Raw genomic sequence first — 21989 nt, 5'->3', positions numbered from 1 at the left:
ATTGCCTTAGGCTGCAACATTACATTGGTCAGACAAAGGCTAACAAGAAGTATGCGCCAAGTCCTCCTGGACCCAAGAAGCAATATGATAAGTAAAGAAGCATAAGAAGTATCACTTTAGCAGGCAGAGTCATAACATGCTTTTCCATAATCAATACAGAAATTAATTCATTGGTATGTGATCAATCCTAAACTAAACTTGGGAGATAAATCTGGTTTACTAACAGTTGAATGAATAGTTTCCAACCCCTCTTTCCATTTTGACATCTTAACATAGCCTTTACCAAAAAAATGCAGACTGCTCAATATAGGAAGTGCTACACTAATCAAAGATTGTATTAAAGAAGCTTAAGTTAGTATAGAAGGTTAGAAAGTACTTTACTTCCTAATTTGTGATTAATATATGCTTCATTTTAAAAAAAACATTTTATTCTTTAATGTCTGGCACCTCTAAAGCACTAGTGGTGAAGACCTCCTTTTGCTTATTTCTTCCCTCACACTATTGTTTACCATGACTCCAAAATTACCTTGAATGCTAGAAAACCTGCAATTTATCAAGACTGGGATTCCATTGTCTTAATTACTCTGAAAACAATAAGGCCACTGAAAAGAAAGTATGAACCTCTACAACATTACTTGATGTTCTACTTGCCTCCCCTTATGGAGTGTTAATGATGCTAAAAAACATACTAAAAATTAGATACAACTCTCCCTTCTTCCTCCATACTGGGCTAAATTGAGAGTGTTTCGACAGGGAAGTCGCTACCCTATGCAGAATGAGGTAATGAACTTCCCTGTATGAAATGAAGACCAGGCCAGAATTGCAGATAAAGACAAAAGAGATGTGGGCGATGACTCTTAAGCAAGAGCTGGGAGCAAAGAGCTGCCCAGGCAGAAGCAGACAGCAGACACCAAAATAGGCTCGCTCTGAGTGACTGTGGCCCATGGGGAAACTGAGTTTTACAAGACAAAGAACCACCACGGGCAATGCCTGCCACCTGGAAGTTTTAAATTTCTCAGCACAGGTATTTTCCCCAAACAGTATGACAAAAAGGGAATGAATAAGCATATGTGATGGAGTGTTCTTCTTTAGCTCAGTTTTGATAGTGAAAATTCCACAAGATTCATATCAATGTCTATTTCTCCAACATGGATTTTACACACTCCAGTACATTATCCAGACTTCCTGTTTTTGACACACAGAGTCCACATACAAGACTGCTTTCAAAACAAGTCCAACAAAATGTGCCTTGGAGACTTTTTCTTGTTGCAAACAGCCCAAGATTTCATCCATCAGGTTTCATACAAAGAGTTTCAGAGGAAGAAGATGCAACATACAGACAAAAACAGGACAATATCCCTCTGCTCAAAATGGGAGTGAAACCACACTCCAAGATGGTTGGAGTGGTGGAGACTGGACAAAAGTGTGCTGTCCTCATGCCATCACAGCCCCGGGCACAGAAGATCCTGCCACATGACAGACAGCATGCTCATCACACAGTCTCTGGCAGTCCTGAAGACTGCAAACCCTTACAGTAGGCATGTTTTGCAGGTGGTCATTTTGCATACACTAAATTCTGAGCCTCTATAATAGCTGTCATCCAAAGAAATTTCTCCCCAGGTCAGACAACATGAACACTGCACATGGTATTTCAGGCATTTGCTGATTATCCTCAGATTTAGGACAGGATAAAGACCTTTTTGCTTTTTCCAAATGTCAGCATACTAATCCCACAGCTTTTTCCCAGTGTCCTGCTAGTCTTAAAAATATTCTCCCCTTTTTTCGAAGCTGTAGCAAGCTTTCGTTACTCTAAGCAGCTTGAGAAGAGATTCCTGAAAAGAAATGAGGAGAGTGATTAAAAGTGCAGCTCTAGTCAAAACTAATTCATAAACTAGAGCACCCAAGCATAGTCAGTGTTGTTTAAGGAGCTCTGCAAACAATTCAAAGCAACAGGAAGCCTCAGAATTTTCCATGTTCATAAAAATGGTCTGAGGTCTGATAAAAATTGTATACATTTGTGGAAAAGTATTGCATAACACTGGCTTTCAATATATGGAAACTGTTCTAAAGTGTAATCTTTTTCTGGACAGGAAATAACTGACAATACGATCTTGAAGTTAAAATTATGAAGTTGAACAAACACACTCAGTGGGCTTATATAATGACTACGATTTTAGATTTTGCTTTTTGTCTTACACACAACTTTCATGTACAATGTACATAAACAATAACAACTTTCATATCTCAAAACAAGCTTTGAGATAGTAAAAAAGTGGAAGATACAATCATGTAATGAAATAAAAACATCTCTAATCCCACCAATGGTTTATCTCGCTCTACACCCACATTCTTAGACCTGTTTTTGCTGTTATGTTTTGCTTTATTTGAAGTCAGTAAATGTTTAGAAAGTTGCTACAAAAAAGCTCGTTTTCTGTATACAGTTATCAATTAATATGCATAACTGCCTATTTACCTATAAAGTTCAAAATATAAGCTTTACAGAATGTGCTCTGTAGCTGTGTATCACTGCACAGGCAGTGCCTTCAAGCATTTTCTAAGCTGTTTTGTTTCCATTTAAGAATAAGCTTTTAGTATTAGATTTTTAAGCACTTAAGAGGTAGCATAGCATCACAAGTAATAACTGCCATTTTTCAGGATTGAGGGGAGAAAAATTATCTAGAGACTTTGACTAAACCTGTTAGGTTAAGTAAAAAAGACATTTACCTTATCCAGAAAAGTAATTATGTACTGTCCATTACTGTTGGGGAAGATGAAATAGGAAAGGCTTATGACTGTTTGGCAAAAGATTTTGAGAATGTGGGAACTATAAGCAAGACTGAAATAAAAGCAAGCTTTGAGATACCAAGACTTAGTTACTAAACTACTAGAAAACAAAATTATGGCCAGCTGATGTTAATCCCCTTTTGATTAAACAGTACCCTCTACTTGCAGACAGGTCCAAGAGTCAGAGAAGATGCTACTAGCTTGGCAAAAGAGGTCCAAAGAGTAGTTTTTAAGGTTGAAAATGTAACACAGTATGGTAATGTAATGATTCTCATAGGCCGTATGTAAATGCTGTCAGTTTTGTATCTTATACCAGATTGGTTAGTAAAAATTAGAATATTCAACACAGAAGAATATTTATTGGATTATAACAGGAAATTCTCTCTCTTACCCTCTCCTGCTCTCTTGCCCTCTTATTTTTCCAGCTCTCTTTTTCGGGCCTGCTTAGAGCTGTGGCTGGCAGCTCCAAACAGAGCCCCTGCACCCACACCCTTTACAATAAACTGCAAGTTCCAAGACCTGGCTTCAGAGATCTCCCGTCCATCCCAACTGTCCTACCCACCCTCACTCCTACACATTACATTTTCAAGGACGTGAAGCTTTAACCAATTTGTTTCAACTTGAAGTAGGAAAAAGTTGCGCTCTAGTCGCATACCTTAACATCCCACATTTTTGAAAAGGAAAAAAATACCTAATAAAAAACCCAAACAACAACCTTGCACCATTTTACTGTAGACTAAGAAGTATATTCAAAACATGTATGTATACAGCTAAATGCAGGTTAAATTCAATGCCTATGAGCAGACAGAACTCTGCTTAAGTCAGCAATTATGGATTTCCATTAGCAGAAAAACTGTTCACTTGTAATTATTGCATCAATTAATAGAAGTTTTATATTACACAGTAGACAAGTCAGGAAAGCACATAACTTCAAACATTTCTGAAATCAATTCCTTTTGGTAACATTTCGGCACATCCACTAAGGTGGATGGCATATTCAGAAGGGTAAAAGAGCTGGTGAAGGGACTGGAGCACAAGTCATCTGAGGAGCAGCTGAAGAAAATAAAGAGGCTGAGGGGAGATCTTGTCTCTGTCCACCACTGTGTCAAAGGAGGTTGTAGCTAGGTGGGGGGTCAGTCTCTTCTCCTAGGTAAAAAGCGATGGGGTGAGAGGAAATAGCCTCAATTTGCACCGGGGAGATTTAGAGTATGTATTAAGAAAAAAATTATTTATGGTCAGGGTTATCAAGCAGGGTGCCCAGGGAAGTGGTGGAGTCATCATTCCTGGAAGTGGATATGGCACCTGAGGACATGTTTTAGTGGTGACCATGGTGCTGGTTCTAGGCTGATTGCTGGATTTGGTGATCTTACGGGTCTATTCCAACCTTAGCAATTCTACAGTTCACAGTTATGCAATCCTATAAAACAGACTGTTTGGGGAACAAATGGATGATACTATAGGTGCCAATCTCAACCAATTGCTCAGGAAGCCCACACATGGTACCTTCTAGAGAAGGAAGGGAAAGAAAAGAGGTAGGGGAGTTTTATACAAACAGGCACTGTAACACAACCACTGACAGCATTTAAAATGTATTGCCATCACATGAAATCCCAAGAGTTAGGATTACCATATCCTGGGAAATAAAGCTCTTGCTACTGAACAAACATAGGGACAAATTAGAAAGTTTTTCTAATTCCTCTTCTGTTTGAGCTTACCATTCATAAGGGTCTCATAAAGAATCTTAGTAAACTTTAGAGTAAAGACATTTTTCTACAGCACAGATTTACATTGAGCTGTAGGACAGCACAGACATTACAGTCTCACAAATTTAGTAACATCAACAGCATGGAAGGTGGCATAGTTGCAAAGCTGAGGACAAATCAGTGTCCAGTGCTTAAAATTAAGGCTTATATAATAGAACAAAGAAAAATCCCAACAAAACACTTAAATTTTTGATGTAATGTCAGTGAACATGGAGCTGTTTACACTAAAGATTAATAAAGCTACTTGTAGGTTATGCACAGGGCAGTGTTAAACTGATTTAAAAAAAAAAAAAAAGAAGGAAAATAATCATTGCATTTGCTCTCACTTCTGCAGTCTTCTGGATTTGCCTTAAATGTTTGTTCTCCAATTGCCCTCATATGCTGTTATCTATGCTGCTCAAGTTCAGCAGGTAGGCAACCAACTGAAGTGTTACAGGAAACATTCACAGCAATAATTTATCTCTGACTGTGAAGGTTACTCCCACAGCTGAATGATGGTCCATCTCTCTAAGGTTTTCACTTTTTTGTCCTTCCACACAACCTTGAAAAACACATTTTCATAGCAGGAATCAAGCAAGAGTTTTGGGAATCAAATGAGGTAACAAAAAGTGTATTACCAAGTACTCAGTTTTATCTTCCTAAAGCTATCACTTCAGTTTAGTAACTACTTCCAGGAATATAGAAATCTTCAGAATTCTTTTAGGTAGCTAAGTGATTATTCCTCTAAATTGTGCAAGTAAGTGGACAAAGGCATCTCTGAATAAACGTTTACCTTAAATTTTTCTTAATTACAAAATTGGATAGAACTAACCATTAGTTTTTAATGACTTAAGAGCAGTTAAACTATGTTAGGTTGAATTTTAGAATAGATATTTATCTATAGTGAAAATACTAAGAACTTTATGACACTCTGACACTAAAAAATTGTAGTTTCTTCTTGAATTTTGCTCTGTTCAAAAATTCTTGTCAGAGGCCCAGAGAGGAGGAGTTCTCTATTTAAATACATAAAATTAATTTCAAGATATACAGTTATTTTCCACATCTAGTCACTAAAAGTATTTATCAGAAGTAAACAAAAAAACTCCAACTTAATGTCAGGTTGTAGTCTATGAACAAAGATCCTGAAATAACAGTGTAATGAGATATTTCTGAAAGAAGTCTAGATTTCAACATTCCTATAACAGCCCTTACATGCAGTAAGCTAAGCTATGCTGCATCTAGAATAAGAAATAAGAATGGTCTAAAAACATTTGTTTCTCTCCATTCTACAGCAAGAAAATTCAACATAACACTTGCAACACAAGCAGAAAAGAGAAGAAAGCAGAAAGGAAGAAATACCATTTTCCCCGCTCATTAGTAAAACAGGTTTAGCAAGTCCCGAAAGCAATCCGTAACCAGTCTTTCTAGTTAGTTCCCCTAGTTCCTTGATACTGCCTGTGCAGAAACAATTTTTCCTTTGTAATCTTTATCTAAAATGTCCCTGTAATGGAGTTCTGACAGTCAGACTACTCTTACAGAACTTATGTATAAAATATATTAAGGGAGAATATTAAGTAGTTTAACTGCTTAGCTTGAATTTCTACTGTTATTTCACACAGTACTTTATTACAAAATCATGTAACAATTAAGTTATAGTTTCCTGTCTTCCTGCACCACCAGTTTTCTTGAGTTTAAATGAATTGATATTTTCTATACATGGTCCTCAGGAACAATATCTATAGTCCTCAGATCCATTGCAAGAGCTACAATTAAAAGGCAGGGAGGAAATACCAGAAATAAAAAAAATTAAGAAACCCCCTAGACCAGCAGCACAAGCACATCTCTCCAAATAACAGAAGCAGAGGGAGCAAAAGCACAAAGTTGCTTTGGGATCCAAAGACATTGCTAGTGAGGCAGGAGCTCGTGTACTGCTTTACCAGCAGGCACAGCAGCACTCTCCTTTCCAGGGGCATGGAGAAGGATGAGGAAAATTAGGAGGAAGGCTCCAGATGGGACATCATTTTCAATCTCTACAATCTCCTGAATGCAAACCTATTCATGACCTGCATGTTTTCCTTTTCACATTTCACAAACATGCTCAAATTAATTTATGGATTTTTGAGGATCTGAAGTTCACTAGTTTCCTTCGCAAAACAATTTTCAGCTTGTAATAAGGGTTGTTTATACCACTCAGAAGTAACTAATTGGACGACTGATGCTGATTAAACAAGGTAAGAATTAAGCCAAATTGCATGGGGCCACTTAGGTGCTCTTGCTGAGGCACAGATAGGTAGAAACAGCACCTTGCAAGGTCTTTAAAGTTAATCATAGTGGTCAGTGTGACAACACTGGTAGAAATGCCACCCAGAGCAACAGATTCAGAAAATTGACAGACTGAAACTCCTTGCTTTGTCTTGACATAAAGCCTAAGATAGTCTGTAAATCAACACCCTCTGTTCTATAGTTTGGTTAGATCAATTTACTGGCTCTAATAAAATCCTTCAGCAGCACTGACAAGTGTCATCATGCACAGGTAGGGCAGTATGAAGGAAGTGAGAACAGAGGGAAGGCACTAGGACATGAAGCTATGTAAATCACTGAAATAATAAGAGTGGCAATCCCATATCATCTTAGACTCCAAAAATACAGCACAGTTCAATAAACAATGTAAACACAGTATTTTCTGATTTGACATTCAGTGTGATTTTGCATGCTTCATCAAGTCTCACCATTGCCTAGACAAGAATTTCTGTTCTGATGGCTGTATTTCACAGCTATGGAGCAAAGTGGCTAAGCTGGGGCTTTTGACAATAGACTGATGAGAATTCTGGAATCTAGAAGATAACAGAAGAAATACAAAATCATAGACTCAAGTCATCATGTGTTTCCATTGAGAAAAATGGCAATTATATGGTAAACAGTAATACTATTTAAAAATTAGTCTAACTGCTGTTTTTCTAATCATCTTTGCCTTTGAGAGACAACGCTAAAATAATAATAGTCATAATTTTATTATTATTAAGACTAGATGTCTTGGCAGTTTGGAATACATATCCTCCTTGTTTATTACTCCACATTTGAAATTTGTCTCAAAGATATGTCTGTTCTAAAATGAAGTTTCTTCATTTGGCACCACAGTCTTTACCAACTTCTCTTTGCTTCGTACTAGCTGTAATTCATCTCCTTATTGGCTCTAAACTTCCATTTTGCTTCCCTGTAGACCTTCACACAGAAACAATCACACCTCCTCACCACTTCTCACCCAATCAACCACTTCCACTCCATCTTTTTCCACATCTCTAGGTTATTAATTTTGGTATGCTTTCTCCTTGTGAAAAAGCTTTTTCTTTAAGTGGGCCTGGCATTTGTCATGCCTTTCATTCCCAGCTAAAAACCTACAAATAACATATTTGGCATTAAGAATTTGCCAGTTCAGTCAGTTTTAAGAGCTTTTGCACTTAACCCTCAGAAATCAACACCTTGGAGTAAATCACTAGCACCACCACATGCTGACTGCAGACACCTCAAAGCTGAACTCATGCTTCCACCAGCACCAGTGGAAGTATGAGAATTGACATAAGAAAGGGCTGACAAGACATGCATTTCATCACCAGCACCTGATCTTCAAACAATTTGCAATCCCAACCAGAGTGCTACAGCTGCATGTTAAGCTTCAAAGGAAAATAAAAAATCATTGTTCCACATCAAAGATGAGAACTGGATAATTTTATTTGTATCAAGGAACTGAATTAGATTCCTAGAAAGGTAAACAAAATAATTTTATATTCATAAATAACAAATCAAATTGAATCACCCATTGAGCACTGCAGGAACTACAAAGACTATTTAATTCATTTTGAGCATATTATTACCATGCCAGCAAGTTTCTCCCTTCTGATAACTTACAGCCAAGTAAACACTATTGAATTTTGGATGCAGTGGTTGAACCTATATTGACCTGTAACTGGGAGTCCAGGTCTGTTTCCCTGATTGTTCACAGCATGCTTATGCCGAACATTCTGAGACACCCAAGTATCATTCCTGACAGGTAACACAGTTTGCTCACTGGATCACTGAAGGTATTCCTAAGATGGCTTCAAATCCTGTCACTGCCAATGACATGTTTCACACTGTCAGGCAACCTCCCACTGTAGCAAGATGCAAAACAATGATAAAGGGCAAAATCCATTTTTAAATATTCTAGTATGAATACACACTCTGCATGGAGCAGAGAGTGCTCTACACAACTCACTAGAGCAGCTGACAAAGGAAAAGTTAGACAGGTCTATATAGTAACCTTCAGTCAAGGAAGCATTTATGCCAAGTGCTGTACCATGGGGATGAACCCCAACAGGCTGAGAAGGACAGACACATGTGGCTAGGCTGTTCATTCCACTGATAAGCAGCTCATAAGGGGAGAGCAGTCGCTATTGTCCACTCAACTTGAGCAAGGCTTTTGACATCATCGCTCACAACATCCTCACTGACAAAATCAGGAAGTGTGCACTAAGTGAGTGAACAGTGAGGTTGATTGAGAAGTGGCTGAATAGCAGATCTCAGAGGGTCAAAATCAGTGGCAAAGTTGGAGGCTGTCCCTAGTGGTGTTCCCCAAGGTTCAATACTGGGCCCCAAATGTTTAACTTGTTCATCCTTGACCTGAAAAATGGGCAGATTTCATCAAATTCAGTTATGATACTATGCTGGAAAGAATGACTTGACACCTCCAAGTTCTGTGCAACCCTTCAGAAGGACCTTGAGAGGACGGAAAGACAGGTAGAGAAGAACCATCTGAAATTCAGCAAGGGCAACTGCAGGGTTGTGCATTTGGGGAGGAACAACCCCAGGCACCAGCACACCCTGGGGCTGACCTGCTGGGGAGCAGCGCTGTGGAGAAGGACCTGGGGGTCCTGGTGGCCAACAAGCTGTCCATGGGACAGCAGCGTGTCCTGGTGGCCAAAAAGGCCAATGGTATCCTGGGGGGCATTAAGAAGAGAATTGCCATGCAATGGAAGAGCAGGTCATGGAAAGTAATCCTGCCCTTGTACTCGGCCCTGGTAAGGCCTCATCTGGAGTGTTGTGTCCAGTTCTGGGTTCCTCATGGCAACAGAAACATGGAGCTCCTGCGGTGGGCTCAGCAGAGGTAACAGAGATGATGAGGGATCTGGAGCATCTCTCTTATGATGAAAGGCTGAGGGAGCTGGGGCTGTTCAACATCAAGAAGAAACAACTGAGAGGCAATCTCATCAGTGTATATAAATATTGGAAAGAAGGGTGTCAAGATGATGGACAAATGGTAGACCATTTTCCCAGAGATGCCAAGCAATTTGACAAGAGGCAGTGGGCAGACACTGATGCACAGGAAGCTTCACCTGGACACGAGGAAGGACTTCTTTACTGTGCAGTGACTGAGCAGTGGAACAGATTTCCCAGAGAGGGTGTGGAGTCTCCCTCACTGGAGATATTCAAGAACTGTCCGGACAGAATCCTGTGAAATGTGCTCTGGGACAGCCCTGCTGGAGCAGGGAGGTTGGACACCTGTGGACCCACTGTGGTCTCTTCCTATTTTACTCATTCTGTGAAGATGACAGTTCTGGAAACACAAAATGGCATCAATACTAGTCACAGGTCTTGCTATCGAAATCATGTAAAGAAACATTTTCTCACTGACAGCTCATGCACTTTTTTTGATAGTGCTGGTGGAGGCTGGTAAAGACAGTGTTATATGTTGTACTACTGGAACTAGATTAGCAACCACTTTGCAAACAACACTTCAAAATTTAGCTTATACTTCTGAAAGGCACTTATGATGACCTTAGTTCTAACCCCAAGATAGCAGGTGGGCATCAGAGCTTCACTCAGATGAAAATAATTTTTAAAAATCAGGTCTCAGAACACTGCTTAGCATTTTGACAAACTGAGAAAAAAAAATGGATATCATATAGTTGGTGCAGAAGTTTTTGGCTCCAATTGCCTACTTTAGAGGCCTGTATTTACCAGCTCAATAAAAATATTCAGCAGTAAATGAATGCTACTACAGTTAAGAAGCGTCTAATCAAAGAGCAAGAAAAGGTGTTTGTTAAGAGCTAGTTATTTTAGCAAGACTATCTTTTTAATGAACAATTTTCCTTACATGGTACCTGAATGAACTGGTAGGGTTCCATGCCTTCAAAACCCTTGTGTGAAACAAGAACTAGAAAAGCCTCCCTCACACCCTCCTGTGCATGAATATCGGAACAGATATTAAATGTAAGAAACCAAGCCCCAGTGTTTCTTTCTGTATCCATGAAATAAACAGTAGCCAAAACTGAGTAGGTTCATTAGGTACTTACAGAATTTTTGCATTGCAAAGTCAGTTTTAAAGAAAGCTGCATTTAAAAACATTTTATAGCTGTATGCTAAACATGGTATAATCTTCCCAAACTGGAACGCTTAGGTGCTCCCATGGTTATGTCCAAAAGAGGCTTAACTGAAGCATCAAATACTAGTCCATGTAGCAGAAACTGCCATTACCCAGTCACTAACAGGTTTTGAGTATACAAACAGGCTGGTTAATATAGTAAATAGAATGCCACGAGCGGGAAGTACTCATACCATAGTTAATTGCAAGAATTTTTCCAGTGTTACAAGCAAATGAAGAGTAACAGCTCTTCAGGAAGACAAACAGCATACATATAAGAAAAAATAATCTATGGTTCCCTGAATAAGCAAAGTCTTGGGTTTTACAAAAACATTAGCCAGTGGCAGAAGTACAAAGACAAAAAGACAAACATAATGGTGAAGCAGAAGGCAACCTTTGCAAGATTTAGATGTGAATTCTATCTGTAGACGCTGACTTAGTGCAAGTGATTTTAGGAATACCATGTCCATCTCTGAGCACTCAAGACCAGCAGTATCTTTTGAATGTTGGATTTGCTGTTGTTACTGAGAAGAAAAGGACTCTTTAAATATATTTTAATGCCAAGTAAAATTGTTCTTTGTAAGAACAATTAGAGAAGAAGACTGTCTTTCTTTGTCTAAGAACTTCATCCCAGAATAATATCAATTCTCCAGTTCTGCTAACAATCAAAGTGGCATATTGAAAAGGACCCTATAATACTCTTCATCATTCCATCCCAGTAACAAAACTACTCTAGCTTTGGTTGCAGTCTGATTTTTAAAACTATAATTAATGTGGACAAAAGAGGAAGTTTTGTTGGTTTATTTTTTTTAATTTCTATGTCCCATTTAAGCTCACCAAATACATGTCTCAGTAAAAACTACTTCAGATCTTAAGTGGCCCATTAAGATCCATTGTAAGAGACATGGGCAGCATTTACATTCAATATAAGGTTATCTTAGGGCAACTAGTGTTCAGTGCTCATTTCACAAAATTCAGGCAAAACAGACCATTCTTTAATGTACTTCAGCACTGGTGTCTTTTTTATGAAAACTTCTCAAAGATCATTTGAGTTTTACTATCATATGTAGCCAGACATACTATCTAAGCTCTGCAGTACTTCTGAGAACCATGAGTACCTAGGACTCCAACTGGTAGGACACCATCTATTCCCAAGCACTGCCAATTGTTTTCTGGTAAAAATCAGTTCCTCCACATGTCTAGATGTAGAAAAGGGACTTACACTCAAACATTGAAAAAGCACTTGTAAATCAGTATCCAGAAGCTGAAATTAAGTTAGATCCAACAGAAGTGCTCCTGTCTAATTGCAGGTTAACTCTTTTAGTCACACACAGTCAGTGAAAAACCCAAGTAGTGCAAATGCAAGGGTTAAAGCAAATCATCTGAATATCTGCTTAGGACCCCAGTTTACTACATACAGCCATTTGACAAGAGAGGTACACAGCACATATTATTGCATATGCTTATTTTTGTTAGCATGAGAAGTACCCTAAGATACCTGCCATGGCTGTGTACTCCACAGTGTCATAGTGGAGAAAACAGTGTTTTCTCCAATATCACACAGTTCATTCTTTCAGAATTTAGTACAGACAAGTCAGGGCTAGCAGTCTGTTGGAAATGAACAGGCCCTAAGAAGTAGGCCTAAGAATTGTGAGAATACATGTCAAAGACAATTTATTTCATCAACGCTTCACTGTAAAGTGTTGACCATTTAAAGATTATTCTTCAGTTTTCAAAACTCAGGGAAGATCTCATCATATGTCCTGTTACAAGAAGAGTTTCAAGATTAACCATGGATCCAAGACTACAGCATACTATTTACTCAATTAGTAACTTAAAAGCACTTTAAAAACCTAAATTCTATACCCAGCGATATAACCTATTATCGTTTGGGCTTAGTGAGTTTGTTTGTTTGGGTTTGGCTGTGGTGTTGTTTTGTTTTACTACAAAATACACTATTCAAAGGGGGAAAAATACAATTTCTCAATAAGCTGAGATTCAACCTAGTGGATAGTCACAAAAAACCTTCCCAGACCTGAGTTTCAAAACTGAGAAGCAAAGTTCAACAGGGGTAGGTCTGAGTTCAGACCTTTTGAAACATTTCCCACCTGAATAAACAGACACTGCTGTAGTAAAAGTTAGGTCTCTCCCACCTGCAGTCGCCCTTCCCTGCTGCACATGCCTGTATTTGCAGTCAGCTAGGTTACAGTACTGACATAGCTCACTGCACAAACATTGGTGCTGTAGTAGACAAGTGGAAGAAGCAGTGCTTACCTATTGGGGTGATTCCCACCATTCAGTGGCAAGGTCTGTGAAAATTTAATAATCAGAATGTTTGCAAAGAGCACAACCACAAACATCAACAAAACAGTGCCTGTGAATCATTTGCATGTATGTGGAGGAAGAAGAACCTGAGAGCAGCTATGTATTTCAAGTTCTCCCCTCCCATTACAGAAAATGAGTGATGCAGTCTGCTTAAGTTACCTAACTTGATAATAATAACTAAAAAAACATAAATCATGACTAGTTACTGGAAATGTCAATATATGCTTGTATCTGGCAATCCAGCGTCATCTATTACATGTTTCAACAGTATTTTCCTAGATTAATTTTTTAACGATGACTGGCATTCATCACTCCTTGCCACCAAAGAAGTGTGTCAGAGTGCAGTCAGTTGCCAGCAGCATGATTGTGATGCAGTTCCAGAAAATCAATATAGTATTGAAACACAGTTCCATTACTTCACCAAATGGAGTAATGCCACTACCAGGACTCTGTAGATAAAACAGAGCTCAACACTGCATAGTGCAAGGACCAGGTAGAATAAACGCACAGCTCCCTCTAGCCTCTTCTCCCCTCTAATATTTCTGTCCTGAACACAATACTAATTTTGGTAGATCTCACGTGGCTGAGCCTTGGGAAATATAGAAAATTTGAAACAGAACGGAGAAAAGAAGTCTACTATCTAAACTGGATATAAAATGAGATCTTTCATAACGCAGTGCTTTCAACACCCATTACACCTTACCTTTAAGACTGAATATATCTGAAAAAGCCTTGCAGGATGAACAGAACAAAACCCTGAAGTAGAAAGCATGCTCTTTGAATTTATTTTTTTTTTACAGAAAGCTTTCACCTAAGTAGGGCTTTTAAATAGGGCATTTAAATACATGTTTCATAGTATCTTTAAAATAGAAGAAAAAAAAAAAAAGAAGAGGTGGACTCTAGGGTTTTTTCACTTTAAATAATACAGAATGCTCAGCTTCTTTTTTCACTGTCACAGTTAACTGTTACTACACATGGGGAGACCTGAGAGTCTTCTCCAGTGCAAAACTGTCTCAGATGGGAAGTGCACATTGGTAAAATACAGGCACATATACTCATGCAAGGTCCATTCCAGACCTAGTCGCAGCCTGCCTGGGTATGAACACATCACACTAGCTTCCTTGCTAAGCACCTCTTAACTTTTAACCTCTGGACTAGCAGAGATCTTGGTCCTTGGTAATTATTTTAGGCCTCAACAGCTTCCAAATTACAGACATCTAGAGGAGAAGAAAAACTAAGTTGCAGTCTGGTTGAAGTATCTGCATTGTTTATATGGTTTGGAATACCTTAGAAAACCATAGCTTCAACTAAAACAATGTCCGAGGCACCTATACTAATGAGAAGCTACCAGTAAATTAGTGTTACATTATATGATAATGCTCTTCTCTGAAGTACACCAGTGCCTAGACAGAGATGTGAAAGGCAATGATTTAAAGAGTGATTAGCTAAGAGCCTTTAATAAAATTATAGTTTTATGACACAATCATAAAGAATAAATGTTTAGCAACAAAAATTCCCATAAAAGTGATACCTAAATTCAACTTTAAACTTTTACCAACTAGCAGGCAGGAATACTCTGCTCAGTTCTAGTTAAGTGTCATTGCCATCCCTGATAAGAAGTGCTGACCTGTTACAGAATTACAAGCCATTGCAATCTCTGTGGCTCCAAGACTGTGTATTTCCTTAGATACTGCCTCAACATCTAGTTAAGTCCTGCAAAGATAATGGTAACTGTGGTAGAGCAAACACTGTTTTGGAAAAAGGAATCACAAGAACACATATAACACACACACATCCGATGCTTGCCTTGAGAGTAAAAATAATGAGAATTAATACTGAGAATAAAAATGAGAATAATAATAATCTCAACATGATGAATCAATGTTTATTTTCAGCAGAAGTTGGATTTTTCCAAAAAGGGTGGCCTATAAAATCTTAATAATGCATGGAAGTACCAAAAGAGACCAATTGCAACTTAATTCATTACAAATACCTTCACTAGGTCAGCAATCATCCTCCCATGATGCTCACGACATGCATTTATGTTTTACCAGGCCAGAATACCTGGTTCAGATTTCTCATGCTTGTTTTGAAGACATAAAATGACTGTGTCAGAATATAATTCAAGCATGGTAGATGTCTACACATACTGTTCTCTGAAAAGTAGTTTATTAACCATTTCAGGCTGACTTACAGGCAGTCTGTTTTGGTATTTATACATTACTAAATCTTAATCAAGTTTTGTTATCTGTAGACCTTGATATACTCTCCATTCTGCTACAGACGACATCATAAACTAATTTGCTGCCATTACTTTTACACAGTAAGCATCTCATTTTACCCCTGAGACAGCAAGACAGCCAGGAATTGCAGTAACACTGAACTACTGCCAAGAAGCTCACCTTCTGCTCTACTACCTGAACTATTTCTATGGAGCACAGCTGATAAAAGTGTTGCTAAAACAAAGTCTAGGGAAAGCTACCATTAAGTCTTGTGTGAGGAAAACAGGTTAAAGAACTTGAGTCTGGACAAATTCAATGATCAATAATACTTCTGGGTTCCAACAGATTTACAGTGTTCATTTCTTGTTACTGAGATACAGAAAGCAACTGAAACATTTCAGCACTGTAGTTTGTCCTGTTTTTATTAAATGTGTTTTACTAACTGGACATACTTCAAATAGTGTAAGATCTAGGAGTGGATCAGCCAGTTGCAGACTACCAAAAATTAAAATACTTATTTCTAGGCAAGTGAAGCACTAACAAGTATACCCTAAAATACTAATCTTTCTCAATATTCTCCAGCCAGCTTAAGAACTCTAGTACTCTAATTCTGCCATCTCAAACTGACACATATCACAACTACCTTTACGAGGATAACATATAAATATAGTCCAACAAAACTGAAGATGAAGCCTTTATAAAGACACCTTGATTAACATGACATGACAGAGATGAGCACATCTTCCAGAAGTTTCTACCTTGTAATTCCTTAAAATTCAGCATGAATGATGGGAAAAGCAAGTAGCAAATTTAGATATTTGTCGCAGCCATCATGTAAAGGCCATCATCTGAAGTAGTTATGGAGAGGCTATGCATCAATAAATCAGGAATTAATACCAGATATTCTGTTTAATAGGACATCAATTTCTGCATCCCTACCAGAATTCACAGCTGTGCGTCTTCCCCATTGTGTCTGTAAAGAAAAGTATTCATTCCAGCCTAAACAATAACTGCATCACTGTCTCTACTTCCCCTGCTCACAGACCGAAGTACAAGCAGTACCAGCAAGAAGAAAAATGTATCAATGGTTCCAGATTGAAACACGATACTTACCTGGTCAATGCATACAGCAGCCTAAGTTGCCAATAGAAATCCTGACTATGCTTCAGAGCTGTTATTTGAGGATTTTTAATGCAATCAGATTTCTGCTCAAAGAAGACTGTGCAATACAGGCAATGAACATATGAATACATGTTATCAACTAGGATAGAACACAAAATCCATGTTTCTCTATTAAACAATACTATATTGTATGTGGTCAATCCAACAAAAGGTTGTCCACAATGGTTATATGACTCAACAGTAACTATTGATAAGAATTTGTTTTTATGCAACAGGAATGAGGAACTGGAAGAAGTGAGACAGACTGGCAGATAGAGAAACAAGAAAGGACATCCTGCGTGTCTGGCCTATATAATCCATAGGGCTTGATACACTTACCTTCTGTGAGGCAAAAGACACGCACAGACATACAGGATAAATCAATAAGAAAGTGTCCTGAACTACTCTACATTTCTCTAGTTTCAAGTTTCCCAAAAAAATGTTTAATAGCAGCACTGGCCCAAAGCCAGTTACTCACCAATTGGTTTCCACCACACACCCAATGCATAATTACCTGGCTTGCCTGATGGTATTGCACATGTTGAACAGTCTGAACTACACCAGCAGAACAGTGAATTCTTCATTATATGTAATTAGACTAAGAAAGCCCCTGCCGGTTTGGTAAGCCAACTTCCCTCCCCCAAGTTTTCTGTGTTCTAACCACTGAAATGGGTGAGCTCTCCACCAGCCAGTTACTACAAGATCAGTTTACAAGCTCACACAGCATACCAGTACTCATTAAATACTGAATATAATACACAGACCATCATGTGACCCAGGTACATTAAATTACCAATGATTTTGCAACTTGATTCTAGAATGCTCAAATTTTAGACCTCAGTAGAGCATAGAGTATCAACTGTTGAATTAAAAGCCCAGTGAATCTTGGTGTAGAAATACTCTGAAATCCATGGATACCAGCATTTAGAAATTAATTCAAAACAGCTACAAAATCAAGACCTCTGCTCTGAACAGTAACAGATGTCTGATACTTAACCATAGCTGCACTAAGTAGGTGCTGGCCCTGGCCAGATTTAGAGAGATTCAGGCTTCCCAGTAACACATTCCTACATTTCAGGGTTTGTCTTCCTTGTTAGAAGGTGGTCTGCAAAGGAATTCTATATTGCAACACCCCAAAGCATACTGTTTAAAATGTCTTTAAAATATTTGCTAGCATATTTACTGTTCTTGACCTTAATGTGCCAAGATACTACTCAAGTCATTGTACCAACAACTGTGGTTTTTAAAATTTTTCAGCTCTCTACAGATGGAGATTTGTAGTGTTTATTAAGAAACTATGACACTAAAACACTAGGAAAGCTGGAGTTCTGGAGACAAAATATTTGCTCCTCTTCAACAGTTCAGTGGATTTGTAATATGATATGCTTAACCCAAATAGCTACAAACATTTGTATCCATTTTAAATCAATGAGAATGTTTCCATTATTTTAATTGTATATAATCCTGTGTGTGATTAGCAATTTTAAGTATATATTCCAAAAAAATGATGGTATAATTTAGACTTTTGGCAGAAACATCACTTTCTTGGATATGTAGACAGCTGCAAGTCTGGGTTTATTCTGTTTGAATTTTTTTAATGGAAGGGAAGACAACAGAAAAATAAAAACAAGCCTAAGGAGCAAAGAGTCATTCCTTCCTACATCTTGACCTGTGACCCCCAGTGATAGCACAGAGACAAGGATGCAGCTGTTATCACCACACATGCAAGAAAGTTAATAAATTTAAGAATTCAAATGTCCTAAACATCTTGAAGAGACATCTGTAACTCCCACAGTAATATGCCAATTTCACATCCAAATTATTAAGTGACCAATATACAAAGGACATGATTTGTAACTTTTGTAGACTGCCTCCACCTTGCAGTTTGCCAGATCATACCAGATTTCTGTTGCTTTGGAACATGGATGAGTTTCCATTCCACTATCAGACAAGCCAGGTAGTCTGGATTATTTTTTCAAATCACTATACAAATTCCTAAGGATATGACTGTGGAAACTTTTCATAGGTATCCATGTCACATTTTTATCTACCAATTTGTATGAGATCTGACTAATTTTACAGATTTTATTCCTTCTAATTTCCTTAAGCTCTCAAGTGGATTCCCTAGTTTACTAGGGAACCTGCTGTGAAGCCGACTTCCTCAAAGCCTTCAATTTATTGAGAAATTCCCATGTAGTTCGATATTCTATGAAGACTCCAGAAGAGTGAACACGAGCTTTCCCTGTTCTGGAATTTCACCCTAGCGTACTGAGTTTAAAGCACTCGTTTTCAGGACTGAACATCGCCTAATAAGCCGGGAAAGGTTCTCACGGTGAGGAACTGGGAGCCGAGACGGCTCTTCCAGAATTCCGATGTGGCTACGGCGGAGATAAACCTCTGCAGATCGCGGTGCGCCCCTCTCGGATCGCACAGCTCTCCCCTCACCGGGCTGATGCACGGCACCGACTGCAGCAGGATTGCTGCTGCTGGCGCACCCCCGCCAGTGAGACCCCTCGCCTCCGTGCGCATCCAGCAGCGCCCACAGCTCCGCGGGCGGCCGCTCCCACCCCCAGCCCCGGCACCAGCCCGGCGGCCCCCGCGACATCCTTACCCCATGGCGGCCGGCAGCGCCTGGCACCGGTGGTGCCGCGTCCCCGGGGCGCTCCTCGCCGCGCTGGCTGCTCCGCAGCCCCGTGGCGGCGGGGCCGCTGCTCTGAGCTCGCCGCAGCTGCCGGGGGCCGAGCAGGGCCGCCCGCACCCTAGGGAGCGCCCCCCGCGGGCCGGGCTCCCATGGCCACCGGCCCCGCCGGGCGCCCGCAGGCAGCGGCTCCGGGCCCCGGGCGGGCGGCAGCGATGGCTTCGGGGGCGGACGAGTCCCCTCCTGCAGGCGAACGGGGAGGCGCTCGCCTTCTTCGCGAGGGACTGGCGGCGGCTGCGGCGCTTCTCGCCGGGACGTGCGCGGCCGCGGAGGGCTCTGTGTGCCTCAGAGGCGGAGCGGGATGGGGCAGGCGGTGCGCACAGAGCTCCACGCCGACGCTCCCCCTAGCACCGCCGCCAGCAGCGTGGCGGGCACGGATGCATTTTCCCGAGAAGGCAGAGCGAGCCGTGGAACCGGCGCTGGCATCGGACTCCCGGCGAGAGGCCGCTACCGACGAGATGCGGCCGCGCGTCGCCCGCGGGCACCGGGGCACCGCGTTCCCCCGATCCGCCCGCCCGCCCCCGGCTGCGGAGATGCGGGGCACCGCTCCTCCTTCCCGCGGCGGCGGGCCCGCTCCTCGCCGTCACGCCTTCTTCTGCAGCAAGCGGGCGGGCATCGTCCTGGGGCGCGGCGGATCGGTCACTGACAGCGGGCGGCGGGAGGGGCTGCCGCCGTCGAGCCCGCGCTGTTCTGCGGCGGGGCCGCGGGCTGAGCCCCGCCGGTGGGACGGAGGGAGGGAGCGATGGCCGCCTCAGGCGGTGCCTGGCTGCTCCGGCGCCACCGAACCGCTGCCTGTGCCTGCTCGTATCCCCCGCCTCCGCCTCACACCTCCGCCACCGCCCGCTCGTCCCCTCGCGGCGGGCAGGCGCAGCCGCCGCGCGGAGGGCGCACCTCCGTCCCGCTCCTCCTTCCCGGGGAACGGGAAGGGAAGAGAAGGGAAAGGAAGGAACGAGAAGAGCGGAGTGGAGCCGCGCCCTGCCCTACAGCCCCGCGCCGCACGCAGCCAGCGCGCTCCTGCCAGCGGCGGCACCTGCCCGCTCTGCCTCCATCCTCCGCCCGGGGAGCTTTAAATAGAACACGTCACCGCGCTCCCCTACGCACCGACGTCACGCCCTGCTCCCGGCGCTGACGTCACCGGGGTGCGGAGGATGATGTCAGAGTGGTCCACGCCGCCGGAAGCTCTTCTATAATAGGGAACGGCGGCGGGGGGAGAGCGGAGCGGGGAGGGCTCGGGGCGCTGGCGGCGCCCGGGCCGCCTCCTCCCACCCCCGGCCCCTGCGGCGCCGTCTCCACGGCAACGCCGCGCCCAGCGGCTCGGCGGGGAGAGCCGGTGTCACGGAGTCACGGGCGAAGGCGGTGCGCAGCCCTCTCCGGAACGTGGCTGCTGCACCTCCGCCTTGCCAAAACACAGGCCCGCGTCCCCGTGCTCTGCAGGCACCCTGCAGACACTTAACACAGACAGCGTTGCCGGAAGAACGGGGAAGAAACACAGCAGCCGTTCTAAAATTATCCCCCCAAAAACGTACATTCCCGCACATCCACGCTAGTACTATCGAAAAGAAAGTAAACTGGACAGGACCTATAATATCTGGCTGAGTTCTTCTGTTGTGCCATGCGAAGAGCAAGCTTCTAATCCATCACAGCTGTCCAAGTTCCAGCACCATGTACTATCTTGCAGGGATATACCTCATCTAAAATTCTGCAAGTACTTCCATTAACTCCCTGAGATTCCCTCAATTTGTAAACATTAGGTTTAACTACTCCAGTACACTGCCAGTGGCATTGGGATGCCCCAGGTGGAACATGCTCCTTGCTATGAATATTTTCATGGTATCTCAGTATTTTGATGGTATTTTCTGCTTAAGTGAGGTTGTAGCTACCAGAGGCATATTAAACTACAATGAGCATAAGAGGAAAATATTGATACTATACTATATACCAATCTCCACATAAAAATTGAACAAGCCTAGAATATTACCAGTGTGTGTTACAGAAGTGTAAAGCATGATAAAACAAAATATGCTAAAGCTGTTGCTTGTTAACGAAGAGTTACTTGTCCTCTCATAGAACCTCTATTACTTGTGACCAAGTATATTCCATTGAGAGGCATAAAAGACAGCTAAAGCATTAACCTAACAATCTGATCTTCCTAGGGTCAGGCTGCACATTTCCAAACTTTATTTTAATTTACAGATGAATGCTTTACAGACTATTGTTTCAACATTTTGACCTCTAAAATGAATCAGCTATGGGAAAAGCAAGCACGGTAAATTAAATATCAAGGCAAACCTCCTCCAATCACAGTCATAGGAAACCCAGCATGAATCATTACTATGGGAGTAGCAGCAAGGCATACTGCCTCACAAGGCAGAAAAGAACAGCTTCCTCAGTTGTCCATTTCTCATTTCCCACACACCACCTCATAAGCTACAGTAAAGGCACTGAGCTAAAAAAAGTTTAGTCTGAGTGACAACAGTCTAAAGTTTGTTGTGTGCAATGCTCAGAACCTGCATAGTTATGATAAGGCTGCATTACTTCACTGGACTGCAATTGCTCTGGTTGGGCTTCACCTACTAGCTCTGAAATACGAAGTTCTATGTATTTTCCACTAAAAATCAAACTGTGTGTGTGGACTTCTATCATAAAAGGGAGGATCTCTG

The 21989-nt window shown here is 41.4% G+C and overlaps 1 protein-coding gene across 2 annotated transcripts in view; it reads right to left on the bottom strand.

The window, feature by feature from the left end:
- HOMER1 (homer scaffold protein 1) overlaps window positions 1–19550 on the bottom strand; it is an 88460-nt gene extending 68910 nt beyond the window's left edge. Inside the window, exons 1-2 of one of the 2 annotated variants that reach the window (XM_072922005.1) lie at window positions 19243–19550; window positions 7256–7360 (exon numbers count right to left, since the gene is read on the bottom strand). In XM_072922005.1, coding sequence (XP_072778106.1) covers window positions 7256–7360; window positions 19243–19247 — 110 coding nt within the window. In that variant the 5' untranslated portion in view covers window positions 19248–19550. The remainder of the gene's footprint in view (window positions 1–7255; window positions 7361–19242) is intronic. The other variant, XM_002187874.7, reaches the window with a different exon arrangement.
- Between the last annotated feature and the right edge of the window lie 2439 nt (window positions 19551–21989).

This window comes from Taeniopygia guttata, chromosome Z (assembly GCF_048771995.1).
Source record: "Taeniopygia guttata chromosome Z, bTaeGut7.mat, whole genome shotgun sequence".
Taxonomy (NCBI): Eukaryota; Metazoa; Chordata; class Aves; order Passeriformes; family Estrildidae; genus Taeniopygia; species Taeniopygia guttata.
This window is presented reverse-complemented; position numbering and strand designations above follow the sequence as displayed.